The 17,348-nt window shown below is 42.1% G+C and overlaps 1 protein-coding gene across 3 annotated transcripts in view; it reads right to left on the reverse strand.

The window, feature by feature from the left end:
- Window positions 1–17,348, reverse strand: part of myo9aa (myosin IXAa) — an 80,589-nt gene that overhangs the window by 53,927 nt on the left and 9,314 nt on the right. For all 3 annotated transcript variants that reach the window (XM_067248521.1, XM_067248522.1, XM_067248520.1), the window contains exon 2: window positions 9,945–10,915. In XM_067248521.1, the coding sequence (XP_067104622.1) occupies window positions 9,945–10,832 (888 nt within the window). In that variant the 5' untranslated portion in view covers window positions 10,833–10,915. The remainder of the gene's footprint in view (window positions 1–9,944; window positions 10,916–17,348) is intronic.

The raw sequence follows: 17,348 nt of genomic DNA on the forward strand, positions 1-17,348 counted from the left end.
CTTTCATAGAACATGGCTGTATGGAGACTTCTTCTGAAATCCTTCAATGAGATACTATTAACTGCATCATGTGAAGATGGACTGGTGTTACAGTAGCTTTGGAGTAGATATAATCTTTATAGGGCTCGGCCTATAACTCAGGAACAATCTTTTGACTGAGCCCAAGAGAAAGTGTGATAAGAAATTGCCAAAAGTCAGTAAACCTTTTTCATCTGGGAAGCAGCTGATTTACAGCCAGTGAGTGCTGTCTATGGAAGCCTGTCAATACTAAACTGGACTGCAGTAGTTCATCCCTTTTGTACTGGTTCAACTGGAACATAGCTACTTAGTGGAGATTTTCTTTAGAGATTCACTAAAGAAGATCCATATCTCCTGTTTTGAAGTTCCTATCAGTTTCATCAGTGCTGTGTTTGCAAAGCCTTCGACAAACCGTGGTGAAGAAAGACCACTTGGCCCTCAGACGTCAGTTTCTCTATTTTTCACAAGCAGGATTTACTTTGGAGCGCTTCCTATCCCTTAATCTGAGCAGAATATTTACCCAGCAAACATACTTCACCAGACTCGATACTACCACTAGTTCAAACTCCTGTTTGGTGAGTGGTGACTGCTTCCAAGCTCCCACACATCATTTGTAAAATGTCTATGAAGTGGAGATTACAGGATAATGATTCACCCTTTTTGGAGGAAAATAAGACATGGGCATTTAGAGTGTCTGTCTGATTGTGATACCCCTCCACTGTTACTGACATGAATTAATTGAGATAACACTATAAGGGCGTGCTTTTAGAGATCTTGTCACCTAACAGGGTATATTGATGTAAAGACAGAACAGGTGATCTTGCAATACACACCAAAGTAGGCCACATGTCAAGCATTGGCTGGTGAACACTAGGTTGAGGTACTAAGCTATGCAACATACATTACTATGGAGGGTGACTTAGCACACTGGGGCTGATGCTAATGCACCTGGACCAGGCAGAAAGGAGGTCAATCCCATTACTTGGCACTGAGACACACACAGTGCAACTCCATTCAATCTCATGCCAACTGCTTGCACAAATGTCAATGCCCCAATTCTTTTTTGCAGATGAATGTAGTCACTAAACACAAAACTAAATATATTATCTTCAAAGTGTCTGGCGGTTAAAATAAAATAAGCAAGTTGTTATCTGTTGTCTAGTGGATAAGTAATGAAAAGTTTTTCCCATAGTTATACCTCTACCAATTTAATCACAGTGGTATTCAAGCAAAGAGTGAATGAACACAGTCCCTTAGTTCTCCCTTGTGATTGAGTACCATTCTGAGGTCAGTGACTAATCTGATTATCCCACAGCTTTCTATGTGCACCAACACAAATATAACTATGGGCTAACCATTCAGACATTTTTATAAAAATAAGTCAAAACTTTAAATAGCTTACATTTGAAATCAAAGTTTCATTTAAATGATTCAATTTTAAATATAAAACCATGTGTGTTGAGTTGTTTAACTACAACAGTTCATAACAGAATGCTAGAAGTTGATTTAACTATGGGGACACTGAGGGGAGAGTTTTTATATAAAAATAATGCTTATAAATATTATAATGAAATGCATGTATTTTATACAGGCATGGGACACAAAAAAGACTGAATTTATATATGGATATTTGGCACAATGTGAATTACGCCAACAGCCATAATCAAATGAGGTAGTCAAATCTGGTCAACAGCAAACAGGCTGTAAAAGACTGGAACCGTATTTCCGGACCGTTCCCAACAAAACCACTACAGTGACTTTCTCCAGTCATTGTTATGGACAGTTAATAAGTCGTTTACTACACCGCCGACAACATTCCAAGAGGGACAACCACTTTATTCTTAGCATGGTGGTGACACTTATCCTCTTACTGAGCTGAGTCAGTGAGGCCCAGTTCAAATGGCCGAACAAACACTGGAAGGTAGAAATGAAATTGAGAAGGCACTGTTTCTTTCAGGCCTTTTTTCTTGTAAAATGTATATTTTTAATGTTTCAAATTGAAACTTTCAATATGTTGGGGTCTTAATTAGACATAAGGACATGCAAAACAGCAGTGTGTGCTCAATACAACAGGTATGCAAGGAATACACAATATCCTGTTACGACCAGACAACCCAGTGAGTATTGGAAGGCTCGTAGTCTACTCCTCTTCCACATCCCACATAGAACTTCAAAGAAAAAACAGCCATAAAAGCATGTTGAAGTAGTCAGGTCAAAAGTCTAGACATAGTGGTCTATAATAAAAGGTTCAGGAGTGATGGCTTTTTCAAACTTCACTTTGGAGTGATTTGAAGATGGCTTACTTAAAACTACAAACATTACAACACAACCCCCAAACCCTTCATGTCTGCTGAGGAAGGAGAGTAGAAGGGAGAAGAACACCGAGTGAGCATTGGCAAAGGGCTTGCACACCCACCTCTTGACACAGGCAGGAAGGAAAGAAGAGACTTGCAAGAGAGGGATGAGGGGGGAATAACAATATCTGGCAAGCTGCAGTTGGACATGGAGTCAAGGCCATAGGGGAAGGGAACACACTTTGTGTGTGTGTGTGTAAAGTAAAGAATAAATAAAAAAGGGACATGTTTTCCTTTAGTTCACTGAAGTTGGAGAGCATTTAAAACAGAAACAAATTAATGATTTGAACACAAGTCATACAAACTGAAAAACAATTAACAAAGCCATAGACAATAGATACAAAATAGACCTTTTTTCCATTCATGCAGTCAGTGTAACTCACTGGCAATACCAGAGACAGCCTAGCGAGCTAGATCCCTCACAATAGGACGTAGGCTCAACATTCATGTGTACTGCAAACAGGCCTAGACACTGAGCAAAAGTTGACATTGTGTTTTGCTGTCTACATGGCAAACAATCAAGTATGTTCTACCCATTCTATTTCTATCTGTTCCAGTGACAAAGCTGCAGGTGTAGTGAGGGCAGTGGCGCAGCTGGTCAATTCTGAGGGCAGGTGCCTGTTGCTGAGTTTGTGTGTGTGAGTGTAAGCGTACGTTCATGTGTGCATGCGTAATGCTGACAAGGCATCTGAGGACTCTCACGTGCCTCCGCTTAAATAAAGAGCATGTTGGGGCGATCCACACAGACACATTGTTAGGCTGCCACTGGCCACAGCATCTGCTACGGACTATTGAATTGGTGCAGCACTGAGACAGAAGCCCGGCCTCACACACACACCAGCCAGCGAGGTGTTGACCAGAGACTGCAGCCCGACAGCAGTTCTCTTTTTTGAATATTATTGTACTAGCTACAATCTACGTGACGATTAACTGTCTTTAACAACCATGTTCAGATGTTTTTAGGCTGATCAGATGTAGTTTTCAAAAGTACATAATCTATTTTGCATATCTGCTTGGCCAAATTCATAACCCCCACTTGCAAAGAGACAGGATGTTTGGGAGGTGTTTTTAGATGCTTTCTTTTCCGATGCTTCCTTCCCTTTAACCCCCCAATGAGGGAGTGAATAGAACACATGAAAGTTCTTCCAAAAGGCATTTACTCTGACCTTACGTTTTGTCAAATACAGGGGTGAACTTTGACCTTGAGTCCTGTGTTCCTACCCAATAACTGAGACCAAAATAAAGTGATGGTCTAAGAAGCGCTTTTGTTAGTTCAGCATGTTAATCTAGGAACAGTTTGTACTGTACTGCATGCTGGCCTCCCCGTTTTTTTGCTAGTGTGGTGGTACAAACCTTCTGGAAGGTTCCAGTGCTGTGTCTATGAGGGAAAAAAATTGCTTGGCACCATGGGGAGGAGATAAGGAAACGGGAGGCTTGAAAAGAAACAGCAGGAGTCTGTCCAGTATTTCACATTTTACATTACATTACATTTAGTCATTTAGCAGACGCTCTTATCCAGAGCGACTTACAGTAAGTACAGGGACATTCTCCCCGAGACAAGTAGGGTGAAGTGCCTTGCCCAAGGACACAACATCATTTGGCACGGCCGGGAATCGAACCAACAACCTTCCGATTAATAGCCCGACTCCCTAACCGCTCAGCCACCTGACCCCCATTTCACTAGGGAATGGGTGGGCAAGATTGGTACCGTACAGCACACAGCATCCATTTTCCATTTGGGGGAATTGTGTTCAGAAGAGGTGTGTGTGTTTGTTTGGTGGGTTCATTACAGACTTGCTAGCTAACACAGAGTAATGTGTTGGATATGATGCTTAAGCCCTAGAGGTGTGACAATATATCGTGGAACAATATATCGCAATACAAAATGTTTACAATATGTATCGTAGAGTTATGGTAATATTTTTACAATATGACATCCGTTTGATCCTATTGGTTGAGCTACCAGTGCGCGACCTACTCTGCTCGTGTGTCATGCGTGCATTCATTGCATTCACAGAAATCGCTTGAACTGAGTTAACTAAATTGTATGGACAACAAAGACAATTATTGAAAATGTTAAATGTTTTGGAAATAAATCTGTTAATTGAATTTCAGTTTCATAAAAAATGTTGTTCAAAATATTGTGATACGTATTGTATCGTACACCCAGTATCGTGATACGTATTGTATCGTGAGCTGAGTGTATCGTTAGACCCCTATTAAGCCCTTAAAATCTACTTCCAAATGTGATGGAAAATAAGCATTTGGGTTATGGCATAGGCTATTCATATGAGTAGCAATTCAACACCATGTGTTTAGGCCTGAAAAGCTATGTCATGATCAGGTCAGGATTCTTTTTTTCAAGGTCTATTGAATGACAGGATCAAGTGTGACCAGCCTTTCACATCTTGCTGAGTATGGTACCAAGCAAAAGTAAAAATGTCAAACCATTGATGATAATTTATGTTGTGTCAATATGATAATTTATGTTGTGTCAAGATGAGAATAGAAGAAACCTTGAGGAGCATGAATGACTAACTGTCTACAATATATTCAAGCAATTGTTTTCCGCAAATTATATCTATTCCACTGTCTGTCGTTTGAACCAGGTGGACACATTTTCCGCCGAGCTAATATTAAGCATCTTATAATCTCCCATTTTTTTCATTATCTCTGTATTAGGGCGAGAGGGGGATTGATTCAGGGACATTAGCTCATTCACTTCCTGGAGCCGATTGTCTGGCTGGGCCAACATGATTATAATGAGTGGACACGCACTGGCTAAGGAGGTTCAAACTCTGTCCTTGTCATGTGACAAAGGTCTGACTAAGGGCATACACCAATCAATTCTTATTGGGTTTTGTCTATTTTTGGGGCCAGGAGGACGTAAAACGACACTTACAGTGAACAGTAAATCCCTTACGTCTTTGCTAAGCCTGCCCTGTTGGAGTGTGTTTGTGTGTGTGTGTGGGGGGTCCTGCTACCCACTAATACCAGTATTATGGCAGTTCAGGGGGACTTGGGTGGGAGTGAGCAGCTGTTATGTACGGATGAGAAAGAGAGAGTAAGACATGTTTGAGGACTGTGTGCAAGTGAACATGAATGCATGTGTTCCAACCATCCAAAGGAGAGCTTTGATGAAAGCTGCTGACCTGGGTTGACTCACTCTGGGAGTGTTTCTTTGGACCAAGGATTGGTCGAAAGATTCGGACTAACGGCAAACTCCCACTACGCACACACAAACACACTGGGCAAGAGAGGTTGTCGACAACAATTAGTAGACTAGTCTTTGTCCTCCACCTTACTGTGATAGCCCAGCAATAGCTCATGATGTATAGTGTCATGGTTCATTTAAGGCACCCAGCCATGCGTAGAGGTTTGACATGTGTGGCGTGTCTATTATTGTGTGTGTGTGTGGGCATAGACCAAGTGAGTCGGTGAGTTTTGGGTGTTTCTTGATAATTCTATAGCTGTACATGGGTCAAGACTAACTTCAACTGTAAATGTGTGGTATTGAGACAGCCGTAACTCATTTTTTATCCATACAGGATATTCTACAATCTTTGATTACCTATTTTCATTTGTTAAAATAGTTGTTATAATAACGTTCTTGCTTCATATGGTGCTCATCTTCAGTATAGCCTAATTAAATCTACACTTTGGTCTCAAACCTGTTTGGAAGCTCTCCCACAACTGTGGCTCCCATTCATCCTGAATGTGAGTGAACACCTGCAAACCAAAAGCTCTTTAACCGGCTGACACCTGGATACGAACTATGAGTGGTAGTTACACGGCCTCCAGGGACTGTCTATCTCCCAAAAGAGAAGATTAAAAAGACTCCTATCTGGCCCCCCATCTCCAAAATCTGAAAAAGGGCCAGCCTTCTTCTCTGAACACTGGACAAGGAGCATTTTCAACACTTATCAATCTGTCAAGACTACTCTCTGTGAGGACGTGGCAGGTTGACTAAAAATAGCGAGTGGGGCAAAGTATTAGGCTGTATGTGGCATTTGGCAAACATGTTAGTTATCTCGAAGAAAGAGGATGCACTGTTTCCTGAACTAGGCTATTATTACTGATAGGGAGTGTTGGACAACTGGAGCTCAAAGGGGAAAAGGGCTCAGATCTGAAATGTTATGGTCAATAGTTGACAGAGGGCGAACCTTCTTTCCTCTCTTGTAGGAATAAAAATAGTAATTGTACAATATGGTTATTGCCAATATACAGTACAGAGAAAAAAGGAAATTTCTTCTATGACTAATCAATAGACTGATTTTACAGGCTATTAGTGCTCAGTGATAGTACAGTTTTAAAAATAAACTTTTAAAACAACATAAGGCTAAAAAGATTTACAGGAGTTACTGTCTCTCTCTCTAGTTAAAACGTTGAATAGTTATGCAGTTTAACAAGTTCTTCCATATCAGGAGACAATTAATGCCAGGAATAATGTAAGCTATATTAGTTACAGACATGCAGTATATGATTACATAGTTTTGTTCCCCACACACACAGTAACATACAGTCACTACACATTCATATGGGAGATAAGATGGTCAAGTCATCTCCATCAAGCTTTAAAAGATGGCCACACACCACCAAAAACATTACATCTATTCTAAGTTGTGCTACAGACATACCTGCTAGCAGTTTCCCGTCCTCATTTACTTAATCAGCGACAGGGCTTGTAAGAACCTAGCAGTTAAACAGTGTTTTGGCAGAACTCCAACCAGACAAAAAAGCAGTCAGTAATATCCTCCATCAAACAATAACATATACTCTATCTGACAAGAATTAGCCCAGGGTGAGCCAGCTTCCCAACTAACAACCATACAACCATTTCACTTGTGGGAAAATGGAACATGTCAATCTTTCTTTAGTTTACTTACAATACTTTAATGCTAAAGTACTATACTGCTATGGCATTTATCTAGCCTATGTTTATCTCAAGTAAAAATGTCACTTTATAGTCAGTCTAGAAACATGCCTTCATCCTCACAGCTTGGATAAAATAGATAACATAATTACTGTCAACTCAAACATACATCAATGTGGCCATTCCTTAGTATGCATTTTAGCAAATGAGCTCACTTGGTTTGTACCAAGAGAAATACTTGTCAAACCACTTGCTTACATAAGGGCACTTCTGTCAAGCAGAACAATATGCTTACTCATCTCAGAGGTGGATGGAACTTGAAAAGCTAGTTAGCATGAAGGTATCTGGTTAGCATTAGGATCTGAAAGACATAACCCTTCAGCCCTACATTAAATAGTGGGAGAGTGGCCCATTACAGCACTAAAAGGGAGAACGGTATAAGAGACTTTATATAACTTTTGACAGCAGTCCTACAAGTTCCATCTAAAGAATAGTAAAGGGCAGGGGTATTTATGTCTTTACGATTCTCAAAAAGACATGTCACTGGAGGATCAACACCACATCAAGTTGTACGCATATTCTTTCCGATTGTATAAATAAAAACATTTATTTTGTAAGGCATTTTGACAACTCAAATCCTGAGACCAATGACCCCAGTCGGAGTGGACAAGTTCAAGTTTTTTGAAATAGCACTGGGACAGTATGATCACGAGGTTTGAGTTTTATTTTTCCAATCTAATACACACTAAGAAGTTACTTAATTTGAGTCTTAAGCCACTTCTTTTTGTTTATAATTTTCTTCAATACAATACAAATAATATACTTGCAGGGCTACATAAAATATCTGTACTGCTATCAGTGAAGTTAGGATGGTACTTCTTACAGCCAGTTCCTGTCCTGCCTTGCATTAATCACCAACATCCAGAAGCACAATCTCACTGTGCAAACAGTTCAAGGAGCTGCTCTCCCGTTAGAGATCAACCCCACAGTGCTTACACATTAGCTACTGCGACAGGCACCCGAATGGTTAAACGTTAAGGTGTGAAGAATGTCATATGGGCTGCTCCATGGAGGAAGCTTTAGTAATTTGTCATGTGACACTTCAGACAGCTGACAAATTTTGAAGACATTTTTGTAGCATGGGAATAAACATTTCAAAACTCTTCAATTAGGATTCAAACAATTATAAATCAACATTTGGAAGGCCAGTAGTTTACTTCCTTGTGGTATCAACGTGACTGGTGCCAGTCTGAATTCCTCAAACAGGAATGCCAGAAAGAATGCAGCTATGCATTGCTTTGCACACGCCCATGTTCAATGAAACTGTAGTGTAAACTGTTGAAGTATAGTTAACAGCGAACAAAGCACAGCCTAGGTGTCCATTGCCATTTTATTCAAGTCTAGATTTAACTAAATATCTCATCTAATTTTACCCTTTCACATCACTGTTTAATTAGCTAAGTGGACAAGTTAAATGCTTAACAACCCATAAAAATATAAAATTGGCGGAAATAAAAATAAATAAATCAAGACTAAATGAAGAATTCGGCTCTCACTCATTTTTATGATAGGATTACATTACTGTAAATTTGCTCTGTGTCAGCTGACCAGAAGAGAATTAAGTAATATCTGAACGTGTGTGCCAGTATTTATCAAATCTCAGAAAGGGTTTTAGAATCTTATTACAATGCTGTACCTGTAGTTGCTGGGTATTATGCAAGCATGTTCAGATTTTTGGTCGACTTGAAGAGAGGTACAGTAACACAGGATGTTTGTCCTCTCGCCAGTGACAAGTTCAGGTATCTCTTCGTCCACACGGTATGAGTGGAATGTTTTGAAATGGGGGACGGAATGCCCTGAAATAACCTACAGAACTTATTGTTCATACAACCTCTCTGTGAAGGACAAACTGTCAACACATAAACAAAACACAACAAGCGTTGCGTCGTACAACTTGTCTGGCTAGGTGAGTCATCCATCCCAAACTATCTGCCACCTTCTCAGTCCTGCACCTACTACACAAATACATAAATTCATTGCTGCCTTTCCAATCCAATTGTTTTTACAAAAACAAAGGGAAAAACACTACAGGGATTCAACTGTAACCATTCTGAAGCTGTTACACACAGGGGAAAAAAAGATCCTCTGTGTACATTGTAATCGCAGCACAGATGAACTCGAACCGTCATAACGGCCTGTGAGGAGCAACTGCAGCTCTCAATGGGGGCAGCTGTGGCTAAGCACCATTGCATAACTAATGTTACAGGACAGCCGAGTCCAAACACAGCTCATCCCAGCTATAACAACAATCCAGGTTGAACACAGTAGCAGCAGTCTATATCTAACTGAGCACATCACTTCATTTATTGCATTTACGACTACAGAGCAGCCAAGTCATTTAACATACTGTAGTGATAGCAGTGAAATAATCTGAGGGAACTTTCCAAATTCCTTGGGAAAGGTGTAAGAAATGCAACCCGATCCAATAGAGAAGATAGACACTTACAACCAAGCAATATCTTGTCTCCTCATAATGACAATATTACTATGTTAATTATTCTACCTTTACTGACACAATTTGGAGCCCTTCCACAGTTTATTCCACAATTCACACTTGCTACACACTTGCCTCCAAAATACAATACCTAAATACTCTAGCTTTCCTAGAATAATTCCTTCCACAAAACCAATATCCTTACCTCCAGAACAGGTCCTGCTCCGAGAATGATCTGCTCCACGCCGCTAGCGAATCCTTTCTGGCTAAGGGCGGTCAGGTGATGAATCAGGAAGTTGGTGCTCTGGGTCTTTCCAGACCCACTTTCGCCTGATATTACGATGCACTGGTTGCTTCGTCTCTGAAGCATAGCGTGGTATGCTACGTCCGCCACCGCGTAAATGTGTGGTTCCATCTCTCCCAGTGCATGGTTGTCGTACATCTTGACATATTTAGGATTGTAGATGGGCAGGAACTGGAAAGGGTTGATGACGATGAGGATGCTCCCCACGTAGGTGTAGATCTTCTCCTGGCGAAAGCGCGAGCGCAGGTTGTCCAGCAGCGAACGCTCGTTGAGCTCCGGCAGGCGGCAAAGGTCGGCGTGGTCACCTTGCGGTTCCGGTTGGGGTAGCAGGCCACGCTCCACCATGCAGCGGCGCTCCTCCGTCACCCGCAGCCACATCTGGAGGCTGCCGCCGTAGTGGATGGAGCCGTCCAGGTTCTTCTGGCGTAACAGGAAGCGATAGTCCTCACCGCCCGAAAAGGAGCGTTGCTCCAGCGCTACGCGGGGCCAGAGCATCATGCGCTGGACGGGACAGTCGGTAGGGTTGAGGATCCATTCCTCGCCGCCAAATTCTTTCACCTCGGCGAGCACATAGCATTTGGTGCGGTCCAGGCGGAGACGCTCGATGACGCGCTCGATGGCCTCGGCTGCCGTGGTGGTCTTGCGGGCGCTGACAGGGCAGTAAATGGTGCCCTCCGCCAAGGTGCCTGGGTAGATGCGCACGGTGAACTCCGAGTCCTCGAAGCGCCGTCTCCTGCCAAGGGTACCCACGCCGCCAATTCCGCCGCCGCCGCCATCACGAGCACTCATGGCGAAGCAGGAGTTCCCATTAGCAGCACCTGGCACTCGCACGTCCTTCGCTGGGCTGAACGAATGACCGCATCAAGACATCACTGCAGAGAGAGAATGATACTGTTAAGAGACCAATGCATAAGATGATTCATCTTGGCTTGAGTATTCCTTGAACAAACAACCACTATTCACGACACAACCTAATCATCTATCTAAGCTGAAACACAAATACAACTTCATGGGACAACATATTTATAGAAATTTTGCACAAAGTGACAGTGTGCCTGATACATAATCTTTGAAAGCACCAAATTATTATGTCAGAGGCCCCCGCATGCACACTCATAAAGAGGAAAGATAATATAAAAGGGGATAATTCATCTGGATCTATGGGATTACCATCCGCATTACACTGCACAGCAACTCATCCCAACGCCAAGGCCAGCAGCTGCCATCCTGAATACACAATCACACTATTCACAAGCCCCCTCTTAATACACAGCAGAGGGCCATCACGGGGTCAGTGTTTGCCGCAGAGATTATTAGGGAGCTGGTGACAAAAAAGCTTCTGTCTTGCTGTCTTCAAAATGTCACTTGCATGAATGTAATTTGAAATGTAACTATTTGTTAAGAAACGTGCTTAAACTCTCACAAAATATTGTTACTGGGGATAAAGAATGCAAAGTTTTGTACAATATATTCTGATATGACTGAATCAAATGGGTCAAAAACATATCAGTTGCATTCTCTCTCCAATTCACACAAACATCTGTTGGACTGGGGCCATGTCATTCAGGTGGATCTTACAAAAACAGGTTTCTGTGTCTGTTCAAGCCAACTGAGACCTCTATTGTATAGAGCACAAGTTGTCAATAGTGGCATTTCCCAGACAAAATCCACAACTTGCCTTTCATAGGTGGACTATAACTTTGTGTACAAGGGGTAAAAAGGGGGATTTTCAATGTAGTAATTTTAACAAATTCATGTGAAGTCCGTAGTTTCTTTAAAGGGGTTCTATAAACACCAATCTATCAAATTGACTGTGATATTAATGTTGTTGTTTTAAACAAAGCTTTTACTATTATTTTCTAACCTAGTACAAATACATGTAGCCTTCATGGTACTTTAACTCAGAAACCAGGCAGCTTTGAAAAACAGGAAATGGAATACAGCTTAAAGGTGTGCAAAGTGTAGTGCAGCAGGTTCTGGCTGGGTCCAAATTCAATGCTTTGCGCCTTCATGCCCATTTCCAGGGAGCAAATATTACCCACCCCCCACCATGTTTAAGGCCAATGTAACCATGTTGCCAACTGACATTAGTCATGTTGTGTAAACATAAACACACAAACACACAAAGGCCTACTCATATCAGCAATCTCTCTTCACACAGTCTTCTTCACTAAATTGCATAACGGTGGATCAGACACACACACACACACACTATGGTATTAGTAGGCTGACTGGCGAGGATTGGGCTCGGTGGACAACAGGGCAGATGGTCAATGCACTGCTTAAAGGATAGGGGGAGATTTAAGGTTGTGCTGCATGTGGCTAGGCCATGCTGGCCCCTCTGTTTACCACATTGGGACAATCAGCTAATGGTTTCCCCTGGGAAATAAGAGGCCCCTGGCAATCACTTGGCCTATCATAATTGTTCTTTCTACTGAATGAGATGGGGAATTATGAACATCAAAATAAGTTTAGCAAAGACTTGAGATCACTTGTCAAGTGTGTCCATCAGTCGCCCACATTAACTTTCAACATCCAGTAGAATTTATTTGCAAATTCTTTGCAAACCAACTAGGCGAAGGGATTATCGTCCTGGTATTTCTCCATGCAAGGACATTACTCAAAATACTGTAATATGTTCTTTAAGCTTTAAAGAACAAAAGTACACCCAGCAGTGTCTTAATGCCATCATGGATGGACAAAGTGTCAGAACTAAGCCTAACCATGTCTAGCACGCCCTTCCGACCAAGGACAGACCTGATCATTGTTGTATCACATTCTGAAGCCATGATCTACTCGGAATGGCAAACAAACTTGACAATCTTGCTACTTGCTTTGCGAGGTGTCCTTGCACACACACACACACACACACAGACAGACAGACAGACAGACAGACAGACAGACAGACAGACAGACAGACAGAGAGAGAGAGAGAGAGAGAGAGAGAGAGAGAGAGAGAGAGAGAGAGAGAGAGAGAGAGAGAGAGAGAGAGAGAGAGAGAGAGAGAGAGAAAATGAGTGAATGTTTGAGGCATGAGGTCATCCCGTCTAAGGAGTGTGTGTGTGTCTCTGTGTGTGTGATTTCGTTCATACAAGGAGAAAAGGTCTCGTGGTGAAGATAAGCTATGGGGTTAGTGCCCCGAAGGAAGTGACACGACACACTGACTGAACACGGTGGGAGAGAGAGAGAGAGAGAGAGAGAGAGAGAGAGAGAGAGAGAGAGAGAGAGAGAGAGAGAGAGAGAGAGAGAGAGAGAGAGAGAGAGAGAGAGAGAGAGAGAGAGAGAGAGAGAGAGAGAGAGAGAGAGAGAGAGAGAGAGAGAGAGAGAGAGAGAGAGAGAGCAGAGAACGCAAGGGTGGGGGAGGGAGAGATTGAGAAAGAAAAAGAGCTGGAAAGAGAGAGGAAAAAGAGCGAGAGAGAGAGAGTACGCCCACTGACCTCTCCTTGTCCCTCTAAGTGCTGATCCAGGCACAGATTTGGTTTCCTCACCTTTTAAGATACACTATAGGGTAATCTGATCAGTTATGTGGGAACATGGCCTTTCCTTCCCTTCCCATCAATGGTGAACAACATCTTGTAATCACTTAAGAGTCAATTCAATAAAACTATTCTAGCAATGTATTCTGCCATTACCATCTCCTAGTTGGATGTACTTCATATTTCAAATAAATGCCAAAAGTATATAGGAGTAAGTTGCTTAGGGGGTTAAGACAATTGGTAATGGGGTCAAGGTTAAGATTTATGTTCAGGTAATCTGGTCTGGTTGGATAAAGTGGACTCCAGGAATTGACCTTTCTCTTTGAGTGCACATCCAGGTAGTTTGATGTAAGATTTGTGGTTACTTCAGTTTGGAGAAAAATCTTAAAACAGACATGCAGATGGAAAATATTGAAAAATACCTCAAAAATATCACTGGATGTTGACACAAGAGAAGCAAATGGGGGGGGGGGGGGGGTGAATTACATGATTGAGCTTCTTGACGGATCAAATTTGATCCGCTTTCAGAGGAGTCTTTGACCCACAAACTGGACCCAAACAGTTCCAAATGTCATAGTTTGTTATTTTGATAGATTACAGTCGTTTGTGTTTGCATCCAAATATGCCGTAATGCCCAAACGTGCTTTTGTGTGAGTGTGTGTCTGTGGATGGCTAATGGCTCTGTGGCAATGCAATGCTAGGCTCCGCTGCCTCTCAGAAACAGGTCTCAAACAATTACAGCGCAAGTCTGAGAGGAAATTGCACTTTGGACATAAAAGACATTACTGCAGCACATAAAAAGGAAAGGAACACTTGAGGGAGAGGAACCCACTAGACTGTAATCTAAGACTGAATTATTTTGATTTTCCATTAACTGTTGTTAGAGGAAGTAGGATTCTTTGAAAAAGACGCATAGAAAAATGTGACATCCTGTCCTGTCTCGTATTGTTTGGGGGCCTACATGAAAATGGGAGCTAGTGACTAACTTGACTTGCATAACTAAAGTTCATTCAAAAGCAAGCCTGCATCGTAGACACTGAATATCTTGGCCGCTTTGGGTGGAGAAGGTCATGGGATAGGAGGCTTGTAGGGAGGCTTGTAGGGAGGGAGTGAGACATAGTTTGGAGGGAGAGGGCACAGAGAGAAAGAGGGAGACAGAAGCACAGGTAACCATTTATTATTCTGCTACCTAAGTTATAAGTGTTCAATGAGGTAGAAGGTGTGTGCTTGGAGCCCTCTAGAATAGTCAGTCAGACATTTTTAAGTTGTTGACACTGCAAAGCCAACATTTCTTTCAAGGTATAATTTCATCTTTGAGAATGATTTGACTTGCAAATTGACCATGTGGCCTCCCCTTTACTGCCAGAAATGAAACAGACGTGTCAGTCTCCAACATACAAAATATCCAGGAACATATGCAAATTAGACATAATTATTTCTAAACAAATGTAAACATGAGTACGCAGGAATGCAGCTTATGGTACAGTAACACCGTCTGCTCTGAGCTTCAAAGAGGGAAGAAAGCAGGAAACTAACAGTCATGTTTCAGAGTTTGTGGAGGATGTTTCTTATAGGGAGCGCTCTAGTCAGTTGGTAGAGCTTAACTGTGGAAGTTTGACAGAGTGTCCGTCTACTTTGCTCAATTAAACATTGCAAAATAGACAATGATATTTGTTCTGTAAGAGATCCATAAGGATATGGGGGACCTAGTTACTCATCCCTATTCCTGTATCCTGTAACTGTATCTGTTTCTTCACTGGTCAGTCTTTGGAGTAATGACATGGAAGTGGTGGTTGGTGCACACAGTATTTGTTTGTCTGCCTAGGATAACTTCATAGCTGCCTTGGGAGGCAAAGCGGACCTAGGGAGAGGGAGTTAGGACGCTGGTTTTCTGAAATTGGACCAACGGTAGAGTTAACACAACAGAAGAAAAAGGCAGAGAGTGAGAGAAAGAGCCAGTGAGAGGGCAAAAGCTATCGTGAATAAGAGAAAGCAGGAGAGAGGGAGCACAAGAGACAGAGAGGGAGAGAGGGAGCACAAGAGACAGAGAGGGAGAGATTCCAGAGCCTACCCACAGTCAATCCGTGGCCCATCAAACTCTACCACAGACCTGCGCAGACGGAGGAGGACATCACTCAAGCCCTTGTCTGTGTTCTGCTCTGGGTCCATACACCTTGGCTTCTCTCCACCCTTTTCACATTCTCACAATCTTTCTTTTGCTCAAGGATTTTTCACTAAGGTCTCCTTCTTTCCTTAGTCTATACTATACCTTCCAACTCCTAACGCTCCCCATCTTCCTCCCCTACACTGGTGGTTCAACATATAGTTGCTCTATTTGCACAACAAATACACCCCTTCCGTGGCAGAGAGTACAGTTAGATCTGTAATGGCTGCTTGTGAAAAGACCTTTGTGGGCTACACCCAGGAAAATGATGTGAGGCAACGGGCACCATGTCCCGTTTAGGTAACTGCCCCCTGTGTGGCCCTATCGGTATGACTATTACTTTGACAAGTAATACTTTGCACAGGATTGCTGCAAAATGCTTGTTGATGGTGGTGCTACACTTTAGCCCACATGTGAAGAAAATGGTAGTCTTTCAAACATCCTGAACAGGGGCCACATTTAGCTCATAGAGTATAGTCTGTGACTTGCAAATTGCAACAGAAATTTGAAACAATGCTGATATTGGTGAATCCTAGCAAATGTGACAAGTCTCGAGAAAGTGAGCACTGATCGCCTAGGCTATATACTGCAGATGTATGTATATCGGCAACTAAAAAAAAAAAAAAAATAGAAATTCAACAACGTGCACTTAATCTGCCTTTGAAGTACAGTGCCAATCCAATAAAACACTAGTCTGGCAGTTAGACATCTTAAAAATACTTTTGAAATGGCAGGATACACACAAGTATGTGTTTATTTAAGTTAATTAAATGTTTACATCATCTTGCATCCAGGGAAAATGTAGATTCGAAAGTTAGGCTTGAAAGTTAGATTGATAGGTTTGCTTTCAATAAGCCCAGCCCTCAGTGACCTGAAAAGTAGATCCTACACTAAAATATACAGTACAAGAAGCCTATGACATTATTGAAGCACATCAACAGCAAGGCTGGAGTAATTAATTGCATGATAGGAATATGTACGCCATCTGTTTTGCAAAACAACATGTGGACTCCACAAGATTTCATTAGGCTATATCATAAGCCTGGCTAGAACTCAAGCTTCAACAGAAACAATCTTTCTTCAAAACAGGTTTAGCTCGATATCAGTTGGCAATTATGTGAGAAAAAAGAGCAAGAGTCAAAAACAAACTTGCAGTTTGATAAAAATCAGTTTGATTCACTGAAGGAGCTTAGGCCACACAAGCTTTTTAAGGCAATGCTGTTTGTGTCCAGGCGAACCAACGTGGCTGTAAACACCTTAGTCAGTAGGCCAGGGTCAGTGAGAGGATGTCACTCCAGACCCACCGCTTCCAAGCCAAGAGCAAGACAGTTACAATTTCCAAGTCAGGACAGACAGATTTTCAGAGATTTAAAACAAAAAACAACTCCTTTGGATTTTTTAAATCTGGCCCACAGGTTATATCCATGTTGTAAAACAGGATGAGATTGTTGGCACTACACAGGCTTCAGGGAGTCCCTATCAACCAACATTGAATGGGTCAAATGAGGGGACCCCAGTTATCATGACTATCTTAAGCTCCACGGGAGTCAAGCAGACCGTACCAACTTAACAGTGCACCACTAACACTGCCAACACAGCTACAGTAGCATGTGGTCACAATTGACACCTCTTCAGTGCTGGCAGAAGGTCAAATCAGCCTGAATG

This window comes from Osmerus mordax, chromosome 13 (assembly GCF_038355195.1).
Source record: "Osmerus mordax isolate fOsmMor3 chromosome 13, fOsmMor3.pri, whole genome shotgun sequence".
Classification (NCBI taxonomy): Eukaryota; Metazoa; Chordata; class Actinopteri; order Osmeriformes; family Osmeridae; genus Osmerus; species Osmerus mordax.